This window comes from Caloenas nicobarica, chromosome Z (genome assembly GCF_036013445.1).
Source record: "Caloenas nicobarica isolate bCalNic1 chromosome Z, bCalNic1.hap1, whole genome shotgun sequence".
Classification (NCBI taxonomy): domain Eukaryota; kingdom Metazoa; phylum Chordata; class Aves; order Columbiformes; family Columbidae; genus Caloenas; species Caloenas nicobarica.
The window spans coordinates 47,871,621-47,894,855 of NC_088284.1; the positions used below are offsets into that span (position 1 = coordinate 47,871,621).

The 23,235-nt window shown below is 36.9% G+C and overlaps 1 protein-coding gene across 1 annotated transcript in view; it reads left to right on the top strand.

The window, feature by feature from the left end:
• Window positions 1–23,235, top strand: part of ADAMTS19 (ADAM metallopeptidase with thrombospondin type 1 motif 19) — a 148,542-nt gene that overhangs the window by 102,197 nt on the left and 23,110 nt on the right. The window contains exons 15-21 of the mRNA XM_065656283.1: window positions 2,786–2,913; window positions 5,801–5,921; window positions 7,767–7,847; window positions 14,912–15,069; window positions 16,001–16,154; window positions 19,108–19,243; window positions 21,531–21,735. Of these exons, the coding sequence (XP_065512355.1) occupies window positions 2,786–2,913; window positions 5,801–5,921; window positions 7,767–7,847; window positions 14,912–15,069; window positions 16,001–16,154; window positions 19,108–19,243; window positions 21,531–21,735 (983 nt within the window). The remainder of the gene's footprint in view (window positions 1–2,785; window positions 2,914–5,800; window positions 5,922–7,766; window positions 7,848–14,911; window positions 15,070–16,000; window positions 16,155–19,107; window positions 19,244–21,530; window positions 21,736–23,235) is intronic.

The window sequence follows — 23,235 nt, forward strand, 5'->3', positions numbered from 1 at the left end:
GATATTTGGTCATTTTTACTTAAGAGCTGGCAGTATTTTCACATGCTCTGGAATCTCTTGTCTAATATTCCTATTTAATTTGTTCTTCTTGATATGTGATGACTACATCTGAACTGAAATTCAATATTAGTTTGGTCCTATTTAATCACAAATGTAGTATGAAGTGACTCAGAAATACAGCTTTCTAGATTAACGCTATATCTTTAAGAATGTATATACCCATTATACTTCTACCTACAAAGCCAACAAGACAATACAGATATTGCGAGCTTCTATTTTTGAGGAAGTAGAGAGCACTTTTAGCTTAACAGTTGAATATTTCAAATACCAGTGTTTGATTTTGGCAGAAAGCCTTGTCTAATGCATAACCCAAACTTTATTTCTATAAATCCTAACAGCTACTGCATGCAAAGTCCTGGCATATTGCATGCATGTTTCAGTATAACAAACATGCTTAGATACCATATCATTAGGAGCATGTTCAAGTAGAAGTACAGTAATGTCAAACTTTCAATATCTGCAAAGATAATATTGATATAAAATAGCAGCAACTATAAGAGAAAATATTCCACACAGGTTCTTTCTAGAAATCTGAGAAAACAATGGAAATATTTCATTAATGAAAACAGTTAATTAACAAAAGCACAGCAACTGGTGATAAAATGCCTGGAATATCACAGGAGTACTGTAAGAATGTGTTACCACATTTTAAGTAGGTCATTATTCCCGTTTATTTTTAGCTCTTGAAACAATTACAAAGCATAGATTTTAAGAGAAACATATTTCTGAATCCCCAAAAAGCGAATTTATTTTCAAGAACTATATGCCTAGCTAAAAAAAGTTTGGTTTTTTTTTTAATTCTAAACTTTTTCTCAAGATGCCAAAGTACTAATAAAAACTCGTGAGACTGTTTTCATTAGGCTCACGTGTTTGCTCATTTCATAGGAAGGAGAACACTCTCCAGCTATTTTGTAGGTGCTTATCTAGTGAATTAGTTTTGGTTTGCTTTACTAAATTTCACTTTAACAGAAGAACACATGATTTGTATGCTGAGGGATCAAAAATTTTCAACCTATCTTTGGATAATTCAATCACCTGATGAAAAATCTTGACACTCTTCTGTCCCAGGCTGAGTATAGAGGTTGCTTTCATCTAACTGTTTTCTGAGGCATCCTGTTGTCTCGAGATGTCCCTCGGGAGATACAAAAGTGGACACCACTGTCTAAAGCATTCCAATATTCCAGAAATACATTGTTCTCAAATCCTTGATTATATGCACTCTTAGCCTATAGTAAACACTAATTGTGCACCATATCCAAAATTGTTGCTGTGTTTGAATGAGATCTCCTATAGTCTGTGTCCAGTGCTGTTGGATTACTGTCTGTTTGCATTAAGTGTCCTTAAAATAACGTTTAGGTTGTTAATCTTGTATTTGTTTGAAAAATGCTGATACACGCTTAAAGCTCCCAGGGAGCTTTGGGATTACTATTGAAGGAGTATAACAAGAATGCAGAGAACACAAATTCAGGCAGAGACTCACGCTTCTCAGCTGGAGATGGCTTGTGTCTGACTGGCTTCACATGTTTGCCAAAGATATCACATCTATTTGCACCAGTTCCCTGGAGATACCCAGAAGCTGTGTCAATTTTAGCAAATTAAATGTGCCCAGACCACTCTCTGATGTGTCAGCTGGCACAGAAGTCCTGTGTCCGTACTTTTCAACTCTTTTGCACTCTAAAAAAGTTGATGACATCCAAACTGCTTTTTGGAAGCGGTCCTTTGCAGGTGGCAATTTCCAGTCTAGACCAAGCTAGTGCTAGTTAGCACCGTCAAAAAAATGTGACATAGACTGTTTTACAGTTCAGCTGTATAGGCAGTAGAATTCCAGTGCCCATGAACGTTTCCTGGAACTGTTTAATTTACTAATAAAAACACACTCCAGGAATCTAGAAGTCAGTGTGAAGTCAGAGTGGCATAGAGTGTGTCCAAGTGAAATCAGTTTCAAGTTCAGGTTTGACAGTATCCTTCCAAAAATCCATAACAGATTTAGGAAGAAGTTCTGAGTCAGTACACTTGCAAATAAAGATATGAAAAAATAGTGTCATTTTGGACTCAGTTGACCACTGAGAAGAGACATATTTTATTTTGTTTAGTATTACTTTGGCGGTGGTGAAGCAAACTTTATCGTTTATAAATGATGACCACTATCAATACATAGATACATACGATATTGCTACATTTTATTCTCTTTCAAACTGGAAATGATTTACAGAATGTTTTAGAAATGTGGTGAAAAATTGTCTGACCTTGGTAAAGATGTTAGAAAGAATGTGCTCAGTTTTTTGACTTTTTTTTAATGTGAACTTTGTAAATCTGTATGTTTTTCTTCCCAGGGTGTCTCAATTACTTAGTTTTTTTCTCTTTGAGCTGCATAGTTAGAAAATCTGGAAAATGTTAAGTTTCTTTTTTCATCAGTATTTGTAATCTGCCCAAAATGTAGTAGAATGAAGTTGTAGATTACAACCAAAATATTCCGACAGCTGTAATGTGCATCTTCTTACTTACAACAATGAACATGACATGAGTACTACATAGGCCAAGTTTATAGCACCACTGTGCTCTAGCACGAAAAAGAAAATCTTTTCAAGCTGGATCAAAATCTTCTTGTTTCATGCCACACAGATAAGCAAATATTAGTTTTTAAAATAATATTGATAATAATTCTGTATTCGTTAAGTGACCTTTTACCAATTTGATGTTTTTTTTCCATCAACTGTTACTACAGAAAAGCCATGTGCCTTATTCTGTTCACCAGCTGGAAAGGATCAACCCATTCTCCTAACAGAAAAGGTGATGGATGGGACTTCTTGTGGCCAGCATGGATCAGACATCTGTGCAGGTGGTAGATGCCAGGTATGATTTACTTGTTTTGAACCTGCATACACAGGCACACATTTGCTACACGTGTTATTTCTCTGATAGCATGTTTCAATGTGCATGTCCAAGACTGAATGGCTCTTTTTGTGTCATATTAGAATATTTTAAGCTAATTTCACTTAGTATATGAAACAGCTCATGGGTTTTCTTGGAGAATGTATACCTGTGGTGATAAGCATAGAAGCATTTTGGTTGGAAGACACCCTCAAGATCATCGAGTCCAACCATTAACTTAACACTGACACTGAACCATGTCCCTAAGAGCCTCATCTACTTGTCTTTTAAACACCCCCAGGGATGGTGACTCAACCAATTCCCTGAAATGGGGCTCTTCTTCACCATGTAGCAATTACAGGTTTAATCACAAAGATTATATATATATATATATAGCCAGTTTTTCCTGAACAAATATCATTTGTTTTATCATTCACTTTTCACAACTGACTAATAAAGATGAAAAAAAAACTTTAAACCAAACCAACCTGACTAAGACTGAGTTGTCTTCTTGGCATATCATGGGTCAGATTTGAAAGTCTAGTTTGTAGTCTTCGCATTTTACCCTGTCTTCTTAGATAACCCATTAGGAAGAACTCTTGGAACTACGGCTGTACAGTTAGGTATTTATATCTTATAGTTGTGCCATTTTGGATACACAGCTCTTTGAAGGCTTATGCTGTAATGACGGTCAAAATCTGTATTGCTTTTTTAGGTAGAAAAAAACTTAATAAAAATTATGTGCATAAAATGAAGTAACAATCTTAATGTGCTTGGAAATGAATGACACCTTGACTGACCATGGTTTATATTCTTAAAGGAATCCTTAATTTTTTCTTTAACCTAGCTTTTGTCTTCATTATTTATCAGTCTTGAAGTTTAATTGGTTTTATCAGATGCATTTATATAGTGCATAAGATTACCCTGGGTTGACTTCTCTGGACTTTAAAAGGCTTTTATTTCATATCAGGCCAGCATATGATATTGACTTTATTCCTATTGTCAAGCTACCACTGATATTTATTGATAGAAATGTGTCCTACATAGTGTTGTGGAGGTGCTTGAGTAAACTTGGTGCTTTTTAACAAAATGCAAATAAAATTTATATTTACATATTCCAGACATGTTCACATCCTCTTCAGAATAAGACCTGAGGCTGACATTAGACATCACTTTACCATAGTGAGCGTGACAAGGAACTTCCCATATTTTGAGTAGAAAGCAATAGACTCACAGAGTCAGAGAACAGGTAGGATTGGAAGGGACCTCTGGAGATCATCTAGTCCAACCCACCTGCTAAAGCAGGTGCACCTAGAGTAGATTGCACAGAAATGCATCCAGGTGGGTTTTGAATGTCTCCAGAGAAGGAGACTCCACAAACTCTCTAGGCAGCCTGTTCCAGTGCTCCGGCACTCTCAAAGTAAAGAAGTTTCTCCTCATGTTCAGATGGAACCTTCTATGCTTCAGTCTGTGCCTGTAGCCCCTCATCCTATCGTTGGGCACCACTGAAGGGAGTCTGGTCCCATCCTCTTGACATCCACCCTTGAGATATTTATAAACATCGATGAGATCCCCTCTGAGCCTTCTCTCCTCCAGGCTGAACAGACCCAGCTCTCTCTGTCTCTCGTCATAAGAAAGGTGCTCTAGGTCCCTGATCATCTTTGTAGCCTACCACTGGACTCCCTCCAGTAATTCCTTGTCCTTCTTAGACTGGGGAGCCCAGAAGTGGATGCAGTACTCCAGATGCAGCTTCACCAGGGCAGAGTAGAGTAGCAGGATAACCTCTCTTGACCTGCTGGTCCCACTCTTCTCAATGCACCCCAGGATATTGTTGGTCTTCTTGGCCACAAGGGCACATTGTTCACTCATGGTCAACCTGTTGTCAACCAGAACTCCCAAGTCCTTCTCTGCAGTGCTTCTTTCCAGCAGGTCCGCCCCTAACCTGTACCGGTGCCTGGGGTTGTTCCTCCCCAGGTGTGGGACCCTACACTTGCCCTTGTTGAACTTCCTTAGGTTCTTCTCTGGCCAGTCCTCCAGCCTGTCCAGGGCTTGCTGAATGGCAGCACAGTCTTCTGGTGTGTCAGCCCATCTTCTCGGTTTGGTATCATCAGCAAACTTGCTGAGGGTACACTCAGTCTCTTCATCCAGGTCATTGATGAAGAGGTTGAACAGGACTGGACCCAGTACTGATCTTTGGGGAACCCCACTAGCTACAGGCCTCCAACCAGACTTTGCACCATTGATCACAACCCTCTGAACTCTGCCATCCAGCCAGTTCATGATCCATCTCACCATACATTCATCCAGCCCGCACTTCCTGAGCCTGCCTATGAGACTGTTGTGAAAGATGGTGTCAAAAACCTTGCTGAAGTCAAGGTAGACAATGTCCACTGCTCTTCCCTTGTCTACCCAGCCAGTCATACTGTCATAGAAGGCCATCAGGTTGGTCAAACATGATTTCTCTTTGGTGAAGCCATGCTGACTACTGCTTATAACCTTCTTTTCCTCCACAAGGAGTTACACACATTGCACCTGCTCAATAGGAGAGGCTGTGGGTATGGGTTGCACAGTGGCTCAGAAGTGCAGAGCTGCTGGAGGGCAGTGAGAACATGGTTGTGTTCCCCTTGGAGAGTAGCTGGTAGAGTTAGCCAACCATATAGGAAGACTGAATGCAACAATCTACATAAAAATGTAAAAACAATGACTGTGGAAGGGATCTCTGCATGTGACCTAGTACAACCTTTATTCTGAGCAGGACTAGATCACATTGCTTAGGGTATCTTGCAAAATGGTGAGATGCCCACTACTAAAGGCAGCTTTATGTAAAACATGACCTGTCTCTCAACAGCTTTACTTTCTTCTCCCACAGAAATTTGGTTGTGATGGCATATTAGGATCTCTGGCTCGTGAAGATCATTGTGGTGTATGCAATGGTAATGGAAAGTCATGCAAAGTTATTAAAGGTGATTTTAACCATACCAGAGGAGCAGGTAAGTCTGTTTATTTCAAATACTCAGGAAACCAGTAGCTATTTGATTATTTTGGGCACTGGGAATTTTGAAAAGCTATACTTCTTAAATTATGCAGTTCCTTACAAGAACTTTAGAACTACTTGTCTTTTTTTAAGATAAGAAGACGTTTAAGAAAAGAATGCAGGAGTATTTTAAATTTAATTGTTGCAAAATTATTGCAAATTGTATCAATACAAAATTAAGGAATTACCTAAATTATCTTCCATTAAGACACATATTATTTCACAGAAGAGCCTGATTTTAAAAAAAAGGTGTGAAATAAAATGTATATTTTTAGTAAATAAATGATCTGTAAATACTTATACTCTTCAGATTCATTCAGTGTTCTTCAAAATAAATATCCAAATTATGATCTGTTACCTAGAGTAATGTCATGAAAGCAAGCCAGGCAGGGGAGAACATAAAGCCAAATATGTGAAGAAGTCTTGTATCTTTTCATTATTCATTGTTTTATACTAATAACATATCATTAAGAGTGAAAAAATTTTCTGATGCAGAATGAACATGAGATTTTCAAACACTGCTGTGATCTGCTCTTTGAATGAGAATAATTGACCTGCTCCAGCACAACAGTGTTGACAGAGTAGAGGGTTGAAATCCTAATGTGAGCCATGCACCATGTGTACCTTCTCTCCAAGAAAAGTCTTTACAATAGTTTGGCCAGCTGTTTTCAGCATTTGTTTTCTTGAGTAGAAAATGTGCACAATTTCAAGACAGTGAGTAAAACACATCAAAAAATATTGTAATTAGAAATAAATAGTATAATTTTGAAAAATCAAGGGCTTCAATGCATTATGGGTTGAAGTATAGTACTTCAGAAAAAAAAAAAGTTAGGCATAGTCTTCCGATGTTTATGTCTGGCCTTCTCTTAAGCTGAAGGTCATGTAGAGCAGGGATTCCAAACCACAGATGAGTGTGGAGGACTTCAAAATCAAAAACTACAGAGAAGGTAGCTGCTAATAAAAAGAACAATGTGTCAGCTCTCTTTTTTAACTAATGTGAATATCCATACACTTTCAATTTTATTCAGTGTTCTCTGACAATCCACAATATTGTGGTATTGCCCTCTAAACTACTATGTAAGTTATTTTCCTTCTCAAGAAACTGGACTGTCAGCAACACACTTTCTTAAGGAAAGTGAAGATAAATAATGCTGCTTTGCAGCAATTTAACATGAAAGTTTCAGGATTGTTGAAAAGGTGTTGTAAATGCTCAGTAGTTTGTTATAGAACATTACATAGCTTAGACATAGACATGTCTTAGTCTCATACTCTAAGGAAGCAATTGTAATGTAAAGCAAATAACTAATAAGTAGACTTCAAAACTAAAGGCATTTTTAATAGCGTTTTAATGTGTTAAAGCAAGAAGAGAGATGGACCACAAAATATTAAAAACTAAACAGTGGGAGGAAGTTTGGTTTTTAGTGCCATATCATTTGTCTTCACATGCTGAGTGAAGTTGGAATTCTTCTGTGTTCATCTGATGGTGATGGTGACACTAAACTGTTTGATCAGAGACAACTTCATCTGCTCCAGCCCCAACCTGCCCAGCCTCCCTAGTTCTTGTTACGTTTTACTTTTCTATACTCCTTTAGTTGTGTAACATGGTATATCTGTTACACATAATGCACAGTTTCATAGCTTGTTTCAGCACATTGCAAGAACCTTCGAACCATTGCTATATAAATTATAACCTGTTACATTTAGAAAGTGAAATGGGGAGGAGAAATTAAAAAACATGTAAGATGTACTTTTCTACACTTTTGTATTTTGTGTAACTCAGGACATCTGGTCTTATTTCTAGGCTATGTGGAAGCTTTGGTGATACCTGCAGGAGCAAGGAGAATCAAAGTTGTGGAAGAAAAGCCAGCTCACAGTTATTTAGGTAAATAGTTTTAATGCTCATGTCCTGTTTTGTTCAACACTAAAGAGTGCTAGCTAAACATGCTCTTGTGATTAAACAAAACTCTGAGGGGAAAAAATCTGTGAAGTATACATCTAAAGAAATTTTGTAGAAATAAGAAAATAAAAGAATGGTTATAGCACCATTCTTTATATAGGTTTTATTTTGAACTTTTGTCTCACCTCATTTTGCTTAGGAAATATTTCAAGAATGTATTTAGGTGATTTAAGAAAAATTCTGCATACTTTATCTTCAACTTTTTCAATTTTTCATATGGAAAGTGCTAAAGAAAACACTTCACAATAAAACTAGTGAAAAGAGCTTTATGCTGAAACATGAAATAATTTCTGCTCAGACAACAAAAAAAACCACACCGACCAACGTATAGCAAATTATTAGACTAAAAAAGCAGAAAAGTATTTCTTGGCATTATTGTAAATTGTCTGAATGTTCCAGTAGAAACTTTAATCACAATTAATTTTTTTTTTTTTTTAGTTTTTTCATTTCTGTAAAATTGTCTTTCATTAAAAAACAGATTCTCTTTTAATAAGCTCTAAATCTGTTGTGTCAGAGAGTATAATTTGTTGCTGTTATTGTTATGAGGTTTAAGTGAATATATGAAATATCATTATTCTGTGCACTGGTTAAGTATAAATTGAGAGAGACTTAGTATGAGAAATAGGACAATGAAATTTAAAATTCCCTGCTTTGATCACTGCTCTTAGTTCTGCTCATAAGTCATATCTGCATTTTAAGAAACTTTTTACCTGAGTGTTCTCAGTACTTCAGTTAAGAGAAAGTTGAAGATTGTGAATCTTAATTATGACAGCTTAAGTGGCTCTTGGTTTATCATGAGGTCTGCACCTGCCCTGTTAATATATCACGGAAGATTTAGAAATCTGCATTATTTCATTGTTTCCCAATGGACCATAGATATGGATATGTAAGGGTATCAAATTGATAACTGAATTTTCATTGACATACTTTCTGAATTTTCCAAGATTTTTTTTTCACTCTTTTTATGCTCATAAATTAATGTCAGTCATGCTGCTTATTTTTGAAAGGTACTAATTAGCACATAATCAGCTTGTAATGTCTTGTCACTCTAATTTTACTTTTGATTTCACTTATGTCAGTCTGAATGAAAATCAGCCAGTGTTTCACTGTAATATTTTTTGTTAAGCCTTTATGGAGAAACAGGAACAGGTCTGATACAGTATTCTGAATTAAAATCTGTGTTGTTGCACTTTTTTTCTTTTTTTACTAGTGGAAGTCATTTAAACTTTCTACACTTACAGAAGATTTATTCTGAAAGCATAAATTCTGAATTGAAAAGGAGTAAACTTTTGGACAGGAGCATTTTTTAATAGGAGTAACATAATGAAAGTTTTGGGGAGAAGTCACAAACCTTTCATCTTAGAAACAATATTCTTCAAAATACTTTGATTAAAAGTTTGAAATGTAATACAGTTCAAATTGTCTTGTGTTTATGATTTATTTTCTATCTTGTAGTTCTATATGCTAATTTTATGTTATATAGTACTTTGTATTTCTGTACTTGAAATTAGTTAATATAGGCCAAAACTATTTCTATTTTGCTAATTGTCATATACACATTTTAGGATTAAGTTTTTTTATATAATATAGGATATATATATATATATATATATATAGGATATATATAGTTAATAATCGTATAATTAGAGATATAGTTGTAAACACAATTTAATCCAATGTACACGAAGAGCTGTGGCTAACAAAGTAGAAGCTAATTTAAACTGAGGGAAGATTTGATCAGCAGAGATCAAATACAGAGGGAGTGAAAATGAAATGCCCTTCTCTGGATTTACTTGTTGGTCAGAAGGCAGCGTCAATATGATCTAGAATTTGCGATGATATTGCTAAAGTGATTAGTAAAGCTACAGCCCATATCAGAAGCGTCATTGAGTGATTTAGCTGTTGAAGCAAATCTTCAGAGGAGTTCTTCCTGAACACCTCACATATCCTGTTTATCTGAGGTATATGAATGTACACCACAGTAACAGAAGCTGTGGCATCCTAGGAGAAAAGATAAGGTATAACTTGCAACTGCATTTACTGAATCAATTGATCTGTAGAGTTCTGTCCTCTCTCTTCTCCCCTGTGGGGAGGTAGGAGCAGTGATATTGCCAAACAATAGGTATTCCTCTCTACATGTCAAAAAAGGCATAACGCATTGTGATTCTTCTTTCATCAGTAAAGTATTCAGGAATAGGAATTATTTGTAGCAGGTGGGGAGAGAGGAGGGTTTATTTAATTTGAGACTATTTCCTAAAGCATATACTTGTTAATTTTGGAATTAGAATTCATTGATTTAAGAAAGAATTTTGAGATTTGTTTTTAAAGAATAAACTAGCAGTGATAATCCTGTCTGCTTTTAACCCTGTTGACATGAGACTTGGTTCATTGTCAGTTACTTTTAAAAAATATTGTAAGAACAGCTATAAAAAGTTGTTTGAAGTGTTATCTAGATTCCTGTGATGTAAGACAATGCATTCTTGTTGCTAAATTTTCTTTTATATTTGACATTGTATTTATATCGCATTCATATTTGTACAATGGTATGGACAGGTCCGGGCCTTGTAATGAATTAATGAGATTGGTTAATGGTACATAACTATACAAGTCACTTACAGTCTAACACCTGAATTTTTTTTTTGTGCTAATTGGAAGTGAAAGAAATTATTTGTTTTCAGATGAACTGAAGATGTGGATTAGCTGTATCATTATTCTCAAATATGTGATCAAGCTGCTTCAGCTATATAGATTCTTTGGACCTGCAGTTTAACGCTGCCTGACATTGTAATTGCCAATTCTCTTATAGATACCAAGTCCATAGGTGTGCTCTGTTCTTGTCTGACTTCCTTTATGAAATATGTTTCCTAGTAAAATAAAAGCATGTTGGAACACATTTTGGATGAGGAGAGTGTGGGAAAGCAGTTGGGGTCTGACAAATAATGCAAAATTTTGAATCTCTCATGTCTGATAATGCTAGCGGTTTTAAAAGACCTTGGATCAAATCCTTAGACTGTGTAATTTCTAATTTCAAGGGAAGGCAGCTGAAGGACCCATAGTAGAGAGCAGAGTCCACTGAGACTAAATTTGTTTTCCTTTCATATACAGAGGGACACAGAAGATGGTTAATAAGTAACAACTTTTGAAACAGTTTTATATCAAGATGAAACAAATATCCTCCATATTAAAAAAAAAAATGTATTGACTTCACCAAGCTGTCTTTGAAAAACGGCAGTGAATAGAGAGCTTATGGGTAAAAATTGGCAGCCAAGCCAACAAAGGAAATTTTGTGATTGGTGTATACTACAGGCTGCCTGACCAAGAGGAGTCTGTTGGTGAAGCATTCTTACTTCAACTGCAAGAAGCATCATGCTTGCAGGCTCTGATCCTGCCTGAGACTTCAATAACCCCACATCTTCTGGAAAAACAGCACAACAAGCTGTAAGCAGTCCAGGAGACTGTTAGAGTGTATCGAGGATAATTTGTTAATCCATCCAGTAGTCCAACCAGAGAAACAGTATTGCTGGACCTTGTTGGTTGCATACCAAAACAGATGAACTATTTAGAGAGGTCAAGACTGGTGGCAGCCAAGGCTGCAGTGATCATGCCCTGGTGGAACTTACGATCTTGAGGGATATGGGCCAGGCGAAGACTAAAGCCAGGACTCTGAATGTCAGGAGAGCAAACTTTCAGCTATTTAAGGAATTAGTGGATAGGACCCCCTAGAAAACTGCCCTCAGAGATAAAGAAGAAGAATAGAAGTGGTGGCTGTTTAAGGACATTTCTCCTAGATAGCAAAAGCTTTCAATTTCCCCATGTGAGAAGTTAGGCAAGGAAGGCTGGAGACCAGCATGACTGAATAAGGACCTCCTGGTCAAACTAAAGTGTAAGAAGGAAATGCATAGGCAATGGAACCAGGGACATGTATCCTGGGTTACTGCTTAGATATGTAGGAAGATCAGGAGAGCTAGAGCCCAACTGGAGGTGAATTGGACAAGGAATGCAAAGAATAAGGGCTTCTACAGGTGTGTTAGTCAGAAAAGGAAGATTAAAGAAAATGTGCACACACACAAACACAAACCTTGAAAATGACGGGAGAACTAATGTCAATGAACATGGAGAAGGCTGAGGTACTCAATAGATTTCTGCCTCAGTTTCAATGGTAAACTCTCTTCCCACATCTCTCAAGTCCTCAGACGTCAAGACAGGGACTGGTGGAATGAAGTCCTTCCCATTATAGGTTAGGTTCAAGACCAGCTGAGGAACCTGACATACACAAGTATATGGGACTTGATGAGATGCATCCAGGGATCTTGAGGGTAATGGCTGACGTAGTTGCCAAGCCACTCTCAAGCATATTTGAGTGGTCATGGCAGTCAGGTGAAGTCCCCAGTGACTGGAGAAAAAGAAATATTGCACCATTTTTAAAAAAGGGTGATAAGGAAGACCCTGGGAACTACTGACCAGTCAGCCTTACCTCAGTTGAAATTTTCAAAAAGTTATTCAAATCTCAAATCTTAAGTCAACTCAAGTTCATAAAATGGCTTGAAGGGAACACATGATAACCTGAGTGGAAGTGCAACAATGACACATTTAGAATTGAATTTCAGATTTTTTTGTATTTGTCAGTTTTCATGAGAAAAGTAAGGGCCATTCAAAATGACATTGTTTTGGAACTTTTCTGGAGACTATGACTAAATTTTGCACAGAGCAAAAGGAAAACTTCACAATTAACAAAGATGTCAACTTCCTTCTTATTTGGTACAAATGCCTATTTACTTAATCTCTCTGTAAAATGTGGCAATTTCAACTTAAGCAAAAATTTCAAAGTTAATACAGTGGTATAGTATTTTACATTTTCTGATAGAAAACAATAAAAGGAATAGTAGGCACAGATTTACCAAGTGGAGGAGCAGGACCAGGGCTCTGTTGCCTCCCACTGAGCACTGGGAGGTGCGATAGCTGAACTGTGAAATGTTGCATCTCTGTGGCTGTGTAGCATCTTGTACCTCATTGAAATTGGAAGAGTGCATATCCCAGTTACAATAATTAAAGAATACATTGCACTCATCACCATAACTTAACTGTCATCATGATAAGGACTATTTTTCGCTCTGCAGAGATACACTTGTAATTCTCTTTGTTTTAGCACTGACATCTTGATCTTGATTATAGTTCCAGTAGGTTTTCCTAGTCTGAGCTTGCTTTGTTTGTCGTTTTAGTTGTAGATGTATTGCTCTATTTATTTTATAGCCTGAGAGAGGATACACTTGTGTGCTGAATTTTCTTCCCGTATTGCATTACTTTGTACAGGAAATCCTCTTTTCTTGAAAGCTAAGCAGAGTGGGAGTATGTGTGTGGTGTGGAATAAAACTCAGTGAACTTGCTTACAATATTGGGTATGACAGAGTCAAGATCAGAAGCTGGGCTGCCTGAATCCGATCCTGAAGTTTAGGCTTGCGGATAACGTCTCTTACTTCGTTTAAACTCAGTGGCTCAAGTGAGGAATCTGACAGCAGAAAATGAAAGATCTGGCATATTTCTTTCTTCTGGGGCTGGGATTCCGGTCCCCTGCACATGTCTGCATGCTGTGGCACACACGTTCATTTTAAAGACAAGACAAAACAATGCAAGGTCTGCTGCTCTCCAGGGAGAGGATGCTGCTCCATCTGAGCAGCATGACCCAACTGGACCTCGGCACTTTCAAGTACATTTGTTTTGTTTCTCCTCTAGAAAGAGGAGTGGTCCCTACAGTATACACGCTAAATAGAACTTAATTACCATTAATAGTAGTATGTTTAAAAGTAAAATGCGAATTTTTAAATCTTGTAAAATCGTTGGTTATTTTTAATACAGGGCTGTTCTACAGTGCTAATGGATTTTATAGTCTTAACATTTGTTGCATAGTGCTGCAGTAGTACAAATCAGTGGTGTCTTACACAACTGTATTTCTGCCAGTCCGTAGACCTGTTGCCATTGTTTCCCATGGAAACAAAACATAACAGTATAAATATGGATAGGAGAGAAGATGATTACAGGAGTGACTCACATTAACTTTCAACTTTGAAAACTAAATTTTGGACAAGGCTTAAACTGTTGAGGTTCTCTTGCAACAGTCTGATGCCAAACATGCAATTTCAATGAAGAGGAACGTGTGAAACTTCGTGTCCAGAAGGTGACTTCAAGTATATCCTGCTTCACTTGATTATTCAGACCAGATTTGAACAAAATAAAATTAAAAAAATAAAAATAAAATAAAATAAAATAAAATAAGATTATAAGTCATTCACAGAAGCATCTACTCAGTTTACTATTGAAAATTAATACAAAATCGTGTGTTCTCAATATATAAAATATATCTTACCTGACTTGAAGATGCTTTTGAATATAAAACAGGCCAACAAGAGGAATGATTCAGCCAAAAAGAACAAGCTTTTCTTATTTGTTAGAAGCATCAAATTATGTGGTGAATATGGATAAAATAAGAGTTTATGTAGGATGAGAGTAGTATCGTCACATTCTAAGGTGGAAAAAAAGACAAACATAGTTTGCAAAAAATAGTTTTTTGAAGTGCTAGCCTAATTCTACATATCTTGAAGAGTGTCTTGTGAAAATTTTGTCTCTCATGCCTTTATGGATTATAGAAACGACCCCCCCGGGAATAGAGAATGGTTGCTTTTGCCTTAAACTAATTTAGCGATCAAATTTTGAATTATGCTGGAGCCTGTCAGTCTCTTTAAGCATTAAAACACTGATGTTAACTTCAGGTAACATTAAACACACGCGGTTTTGCCACACATTTCTTCCAGAAAGTGTTTCTGAAGCATGTTCCTGTTGAAGTTTATATATAATAGGATCCATAAATATTTTTGCAAACAAAGTTCAGTGATTTTACCCACTTGTTAAATTATCTAAACAGAAAGTGAAAGGAGGCCCAGATCACTACTCAACGGACTCCATTTATATTGGTCTTTTTTTCACATCTCTTGCAGCTCTTCGAGATGCTGGAAAACAGTCAATCAATAGTGACTGGAAGATAGAGCATTCAGGAACATTCAATATTGCTGGGACCACTGTCCATTATGTTCGGAGGGGTCTCTGGGAGAAAATATCAGCCAAAGGTCCCACAACATCACCTTTGCATTTACTGGTATGATAATATGGATTGGGGTTTTTTTATCTAATTCTTATCATGTAGCATGGTAACTAATATTTTTTCCAGGGTCCTGAATATAATGAGATCAATGTAACATGTACCTGCTTTTACATATATGTATATATACACATACTGCTTACATATATAGATCTGTCAGCCCACTTCTGAAAAAATGCATTTAAATCAGAGAATAATCTGTTGTTGTGGCAGGATGGAAGGCCGCAGTGTTCCTGCAAATGTCATGAAAAGCTGATGTGACACTTAAGGAGATTCAAATTAATGTCAGATGGTTTTTATCCTGGCTGACTAGAGCACAGCATCGCTATTTTAGGATTGCAATCACCAAGTTCTCCATGAAGAAGAAGAGTTTTAATGCATTTCAGCATTGGGGAGGAAAAGCTGATAGCCACCAGAAAGAAAGGAAGAGGCAATGAGGAAGTACTTCACAATTCAAAAATCCTTCAAAAGCAAGAAATTGTCTCGTATATCTAAACTAGTTTTAAATCTGATGCATCTAGGAAAGACCTCCTCTAATTAAGAACACTGAAATCACAGGACATAATTGTCCTCCAGATTTCTGGTGAACTTTGCTTATTATGGAGAGCTTTTTGACCTCTATGTGAAGTAAAATAATTTTTCCCATTTTCTTGATTTAAATAATCTCATGAATTTTTTCTACAAAATCCATCAGGAAGGTTGAAAGGCAATAGAGCAGGGGTGTCAAACTCATTTGCACCAGGGGCCACATCAGCCTCGTGGTTGCCTTCAAAGGGCGAAATGTAATTTTAGGACTACATAAATGTAGGAGTAGTTAGGGTGTTAAGTTGTTCTCTTGTGTTTTTTCAGATTATCTCCTCACAGTTCAAAGTTTGTCTTACACAGTGTCTGTGTACATAAGTAGGTTTTCCTTCTCTATATCTTGCAGGTGCTGCTCTTCCATGACCAGAGCTATGGTCTGCACTATGAGTACACAATCCCACTGGATCCTCTTCCTGAGAATCAGAGCTCTAAAGTACCAGAGCCTCTTTTCATGTGGACTCATTCTGGCTGGGAGGACTGTGATGCTGTATGTGGAGGAGGTAAAATAAAAGAAAAATGTACAAACACACACGCACATCTTAAAAATATGTACGCATATACAATATGCATGTATATACACAATACACAATACACATATGCATGTATACAATATGCAGATATATTTATATATATACACTGTGTGTATATATATCTCTCTGTCGATTAAAACACATAGTATATTAATATTTAAGATTTGGATGGTCAGTGTTGTATATTTAATAATAATATCCTTATTGTGGCCTGTAAGATTCCATGCAATGATGGACATACGTCAGTCTCGTGTATCCTGATTACATTAAAAGAGTAGTGATAACTCTAGGGAAAGATTCAAACCAAATAAAGTATCTAGAAAAAGATGGTAGTGAAGGAACAAAACCTAGTTTATCAAAGCAAATTCTAGACACAGTTTCCAAGAAGAAATGCAAGTGCAAGAGCTAGAACAAGAATAGAAAGTTCATATGCATTCCACTCTAGTTTTGGAACTATTGAAGATAAATGATCTGTAAAGGACATTTCAAACTACAGAAAATCTGAACTCCGGTCTCAGATCAAATACACTTAGTACACTTAGTAACATGAGTTGAGGATGATCCAGAAACGTATGGAACAAATATTACAACAGCAGATATTAGTATACTGATGTGATATTTTTCTTATGTTTATGTTTATAAATCATAAATGGGAATTTGGAAGAACAAAACACAATTATGAAGACAAATATTGGAATATGAACAGTATTGCTGTAACAAAATCCTTTAGAACTGCTGTTTAGAAGATAGTGGCTCAAATAGGTAATTACACTGAAAAAACACTTCAGGGTTTTTCTAATGAATACATCCTATAGAGATCTGCTCATAACTTGTACAATTAGCTAGACTTACACTGTGAATACTATATTGATTTTTGATACCTGTCTTTTCTGCTTATGAACTTGACAGTCATGGTTGCTCTGATGAGCACTTCTGAAAACTGCTGTACACCTTGTGATTGAATAAGAAGGCCTGGAAATGCTTTACTTTCTCATAACAGCAGCATAAGGAACACAATGTTCTAGCTTTTTTGACTCGGTGAACAATCCTGATGTCATGACAGATTACTGTATTTTCCATGAACATGCTTTTTGTGGTTTGGTAAGAAAGATTCTTCCCTGAAGGTATTTTGTACATGGTACTAGTAGCATCGTCTGTTTCTTAGCAGTGCATTCCTATTCACTTGGAGTCTTCATACTTTTTACAGTTTCCTGAAGTATTTTTAGAATAACTTTAATGCTACCACATCTTATTATTGCCCCAAATATTTCTAAAGTTACCCATCATATGGAAAAGTCTTAAAATGCATTATGTTGCTAATTTATTCTACATTAACACCAAAATAAATATTTAAGTGTTATACTGTAATGTTTATTTATCATATTTTCAGTTGCAACTGGCCTTCATTTTCTGTTATTGTCTGAAATAGCTGAGTTAATATAAAGTTACATAAGAGGTATTTTTCATGAAAATATTCTGAAATACAAGTGAAAGATTTTTCTTACTTTAGACGAAACCATTTAAACTGTTCTTTTAGTTCTTGGCTTAAATATGAAGCAATAATGAAATTGTAATGCTACAGCTTGTACCCCATGTAGATATTTGTATTTCAATTTTTGACGTCAATATTTTGATGAATCCGATTAAAGAATACAACAATTATCAGGAGTTTTGCTTAAATGTTTAAAGTGTATGTCAGGTTGAAACTATTGATGAAGCTGTGTGGTTTTGTGCATGTTTATATAAGTAACTGGTCTGCGGCCTCCTGTGTTGCAGGAAAGCTTTCTTTGTGTGGGAGAGAATATGAACACATAGATGTATATGTAAATGCAGAAAGAATTGTCAAACATTTCAAATGCTGTATATGATAGATGAGTTGCATGTGCTCTCACATACACAAGCACTGTGTAAAATGTCAGCTGTTGTCACACAGATGATTATGCTTATTTATAATTTAACTGCTCCGTCCACAGGCACATTTCTGACTGCTGGTGAACACTGGATGCTTAAGTTTGCCCCACACTGGCATGCACCCTGTTTATCAGTAAACTTCCAGATAGAAATAATGTGTTAAAACATAACCATAGGAACAAATGTTTATCAACCTATTTTCTACCAAATGAAGTCTTTAATTTAAGGACTGCTAGTTTCTAAAAATTAGACTCCAGTCTAATTACAAGTTACTGCTTGCTGTAGGTATTCTGTTGAAATCTGATTTCTAAGACTTCCAACTTTAGGAGACACCAGGCTCTAACCCACCCATCAGGACAAAGTTTCTGTACAGAACATGCACTAGGTCACTGCAGGCAGTAACCAACTTCTAAAATGATTATCCTACAGATCAGGTCAGTTATGTGGCCTCTTTGGTTCATGGGGAATAGTGCAGGCTCCGTACTAAAGGTTGCATGTACTGATTCCCTTTGGCTGTGTGCTGGCCACACCTGCCAGTATACTGCTATACCAGGCAGAACTACTAAGCTTGAGCAAGTCAGAGAAGCAGGACCTGTCATTCCTTTAGTTATTTTATATACTAATGAACAACCACACTTTTCTATGTAATATTTCTTCAAGATTTGCTCAGCACTGGAGTCTCAGTGGTTGAGAAAGAAACAATTATTCCCAAAAGACTAAGGTTTTAGCCTGTGACTAGTTACAGGAATAATCCAGCAAAACTCTCTTGACAGTGGCGTTCAAACATTGGATTAGAAAATCACACAGCTCTTTACAAACTTTAATATCTGTCTTGGGCTCCCTCCTAGCTTTGATTTTCTTTTGAGATTTTGCTTTTTTACAGGTTTCACAGTTCTTTTAGACAAACTGTACATGAAATAGCTGTATCTGATAAAGATACCCTCGTCTTTCCTTTTTTAAGAAAGTTGTGTATTCCTGGTTTTTGCACATACCTGCTTTATATTTTCACTAGGTGAAAGAAAGACGACAGTCTCTTGCACAAAGATTATGAACAAGAATATCAGTCTTGTGGACAACAAGAAGTGCAAATATTTAACAAAACCTGAACCACAGATCCGCAAGTGCAATGAGCAGCCATGCCAGACCAGGTAATAGTACTTTGGTTACATTAAACTGTAATATCTAAATGTAAAAATATTAGGAGCTAAGAGAAATTACTGCCTCTGGCAATGAATGTGCAGTAAATACACACATCCAAAAGGTTATAATGCAAAATGTAGGGAAAACAGAAACACTCGCTGTTATTTCTCCTGAGTTTTAATGAAAGAGACCCCTTAAGCACATGACTAAATCAATTCTTATTCAATAAAGCAACTCCTTACTTTCCTCAGAGAACGTTCTCACAGACTGAATTGTACTATGAAATCAAAATTTAAATGCAGTTTATGTAAAGGTGGATTTAATCCCAGGCTTTTAATTAATGGTATATTTCAGTGTTTTGTTCAATCAGGGCTTCACTCCTTTAAAGGCTCTCGGTAAGCTCTGGGGGCACTAAATAGTGAATAAATAAATAACTAAATAAATAATCTGTTGATTGGGTCTTCTACACTGATGCAACTTCAAGTATAGAGAGCCTTCCCCTCTCTCCTCTCTCTTCCTCCATCCCTTTGTATGTGGATCAATAGGCAGAGCTAGACTCCAATGATGGAAGAAGCAGGAGGAGGTTGGGTTTTTTTCCCTGAAATTCACCCCAGGAGGCAGCTGCAGCATGCAGTCTGTGCCCTACAAAGCCCATACTATTTGGTATCCCTGCAGCCAAGCTGGCAGCCTGCTCCTTGTACTGGCTGTCCAGGCTGGCACAATGACCCGTTTCAGAGTTCACCACCCTGTTTCCATATGGCAGCTAAGAATTCTGAGCAGGGATGTCCCCAAGTATTGTGTGGATTTGGTTAAAAGGAGCAACTAGCAGCTAGCAATAGTCGGCCAGCATCCCCAGGAGTAAGCACTGGCATAGGTCTACCACAGTCGTCTGGAGGAGAGGTGGATGTTATTTTTAAAAAAACAATGAGAAGCAAATAAAACACAAATATTGTTGAAGAAAGTATGTAAAATGAACCAGAAGACATAGCCTTCTTGGAAAGGATGGAGTACTGAAATTAATAAAAAGGAAGTTATGATACATTTTAAGGAAGACCGAACCGCCAAGGTTTGGACTTCCCCAGGCTAGGGCATTACACTTTGTAGGGATTATTTCTGTTTCATTATATACATGCTTGAGCAGATATTTTTATTTTATTTTATTTACATCACTGAATAGAAATGGAGTGGTCTGATCTTTTTCTGAGACATTGTCAACTGTAAATTTGCAATGTACTTTTTCCAGCTTATTAAATGAAACATTTTAAATGTTACTTAATGCTACTTGCAGATATTGTGCTGAGAAGTGTAGAAAGATACCATGATCCTTAACTTATATATCCAGGTTATATATACAGTGTTAATGATAATTAGAAAACAAATATTGTTAGCTTTCAACAGAAATGTAACTAAAGCATATGCTTGCATAACTAGTTGCTTGTTATTGGCACTTGAAGAAGTATCTTAAACACAATTGCATTATTTTGGCAGGCTGTGACTGGACTGATAATAAAAAAAAAGTTAGCTAAATGTTTTATTTTCTTACAACAAATGCATGACAGAAGGTTGGAACAGATTTGTTAAATCTCAGTTTCCTAAAAATTCTCCCTTGCAATCTCAATCTCCTGGGATACACTTGTGTACTGCGTGAGTGGCAGAGCTGTTTTATTTTTAAGGGCATATGGCCATAGTCTGGAGCTACAGACCATTTGGGGAAAATTATATTCTAGAACGATTGCTCTCCAGGTATGTGTATCCAAGCTACGTCAGCCTTCCTTGCTGCTGGGATTTAAACCATGCAACCTGAGTTAGGCTTGACCCTGAAGAAGTCTGAGCTTCTATGCTTCCTCCAGAGCAACAACCCTTTCACACAGGAGTGATTCTGTCTTGCAATTGAGTATTTTCGAAGAATGCTGGATTTTATATGCATGGCATGCACTTGACATATATGTAGTCATATAGATAGAGAATAACAAATAGGCTGATCGGTGATCTGTCCTCTTTAAAATGTATGTGTACTTTGGAGCTTTTCCAATTGGAATTATAATGGGAGGAGAGTACTCTGAAAACATAGGGACAATGGGCTGGGGAATTAAATGGTATGAACATTAACACCTTTTGTAATGTAAAATATGTTGTATTAATGAGTTGCCCATTTACAGAGTGAAGTTAAAAGAAAGCAGAAAATATGCAAGTATGTCTTGGATGTGTGTACTGGTTAGCAAGGGAGGAAAACGTTCTGGTGGTTCTTTTCCTTTCCTGATTTCTTGTTACTGCGGTGCCTCTGTTTCTTTGTAGATGGATGATGACAGAATGGACCCCGTGTTCAAGGACATGTGGAAAAGGGACCCAGAACAGACAAGTAGCCTGCACATGGCAGCTAAGAAATGGAACCCTGATCAGAGCTAGGGAGAGGGATTGCCTTGGGCCAAAGCCTGCTTCTGCACAACGCTGTGAAGGCCAGGACTGCATGACCGTGTGGGAGGCAGGAGTCTGGTCTGAGGTGTTGCATTTATTCATACAAATAGTCCATAGTGATTATTTAAGCCTTACTATTTTCTGGGAATATGATTTTTTTTCAGTGGCAAGTGGCACAGCTCAGTCTAATGATTTTTGCGGTCCTTATGCAATGATTTGGCAAAGGGATCAGGGACTAAGAAAACCAGCCATGTAAAACTACTACATTTTACCTAGTTAATGTCCTGGAACAGTTTCTTTTGGCCAGTTTTCAAGCACGTATAATCAAGTTTGTCCTCACTGTACCAGTGGCTAACTAGGGGTAAATGAAATTAAGGCCATCACTTATCAGCTACCAGACCTTGAGTTCAGAGTGGGAACACCTCTGACATACATTTCTACCATGGGGTGTTGATAAGCAAATGGTAGCTGCCATTCTGCTTCAGAGAGGCTGTAAAGGGAGCTGCATGCAAAGAGGTAATTTCCTTCCCTTCCTCTCTCTTCTCCTTTTCCAAGAACAGCACAAGCAGTGGGCAAAAGGACTTGTAAATAAAACAGTTTCACATACATTGTTTTCTGAAGCTTTGCTGTAGAATGTAGTTATTATTCAAAAAGCTTTATTAATTTCCAATCTTTTAATCTGCAGGTCCATTTGACTTTCTTCTTCTAAAAAGCTATACTACTTCTAAAAGTAGTTGACTTGTGGAGGAAGCAGCGGGTTGTTATCACTGCCATCTGGACAAGCTGAAGGGGTTATTTAGAGCTTCTCCCTCCATTGGAATAGCAAAGGCAATTCTGATTGCCTCTCATACTTGAAGCTGTGCTATGAGTCCCTCCGGGTTCAAAATAAAAATAGCAGCTTCTGAATGTGGATGCAGTTCCTTCTTTGGTCTCCTCCGCTCAGCAGCACCCCTTGGTCCCCAAGGAATAAAAAGCTAAGAGAGAGTGAATGTTTTCAAAGATGAAAAGCAGATGCTAAGATAGAGATAAGACAAGAAAATAGCAGCAGTTCCTGGTTCCTGAACACAGAGGTTCATAATGCAAGGGCTGGCTGTGAGAAGAATGGTATTCACTTACAGAGGTGTGAGAAAGAAACACAGATTGTTTAGCTGGTTTATTTTACTTGAGAGATGAGAAATAAGTAAGCATGTTTTTGTTGGAAGCAATAAGTATGTTTTGAAGAGTGAGGTGTTTGCCATAGCCATTCCTACTATCACCATTTTATTGGAAGCTAGCCATTACTGCTTCCTGCCGTTGTAATCAGCTTGGCAAAGGAGAGTTTTGATCTGCAAGCAGTGAGATGATCAAAAGCTGTGATAATGTTTTGAGAAGGAAATGGCATAATTTTTGGCAGTATAAGTGGGAATGGTAGAAAAAAACCCATAGATTAAGACCTTCTGTGCAACTTGAAGAGAGTTTTCACATGCCGTATATGCTGTGACTTCGAATTTTCAAATTCACTATGGATTCTTGCTTAGTTTTAGAATATTTACGTTTCCATTTTAACATTTTCCCCCCCCCAAAAAAGGTCTATTAAACATTAGTA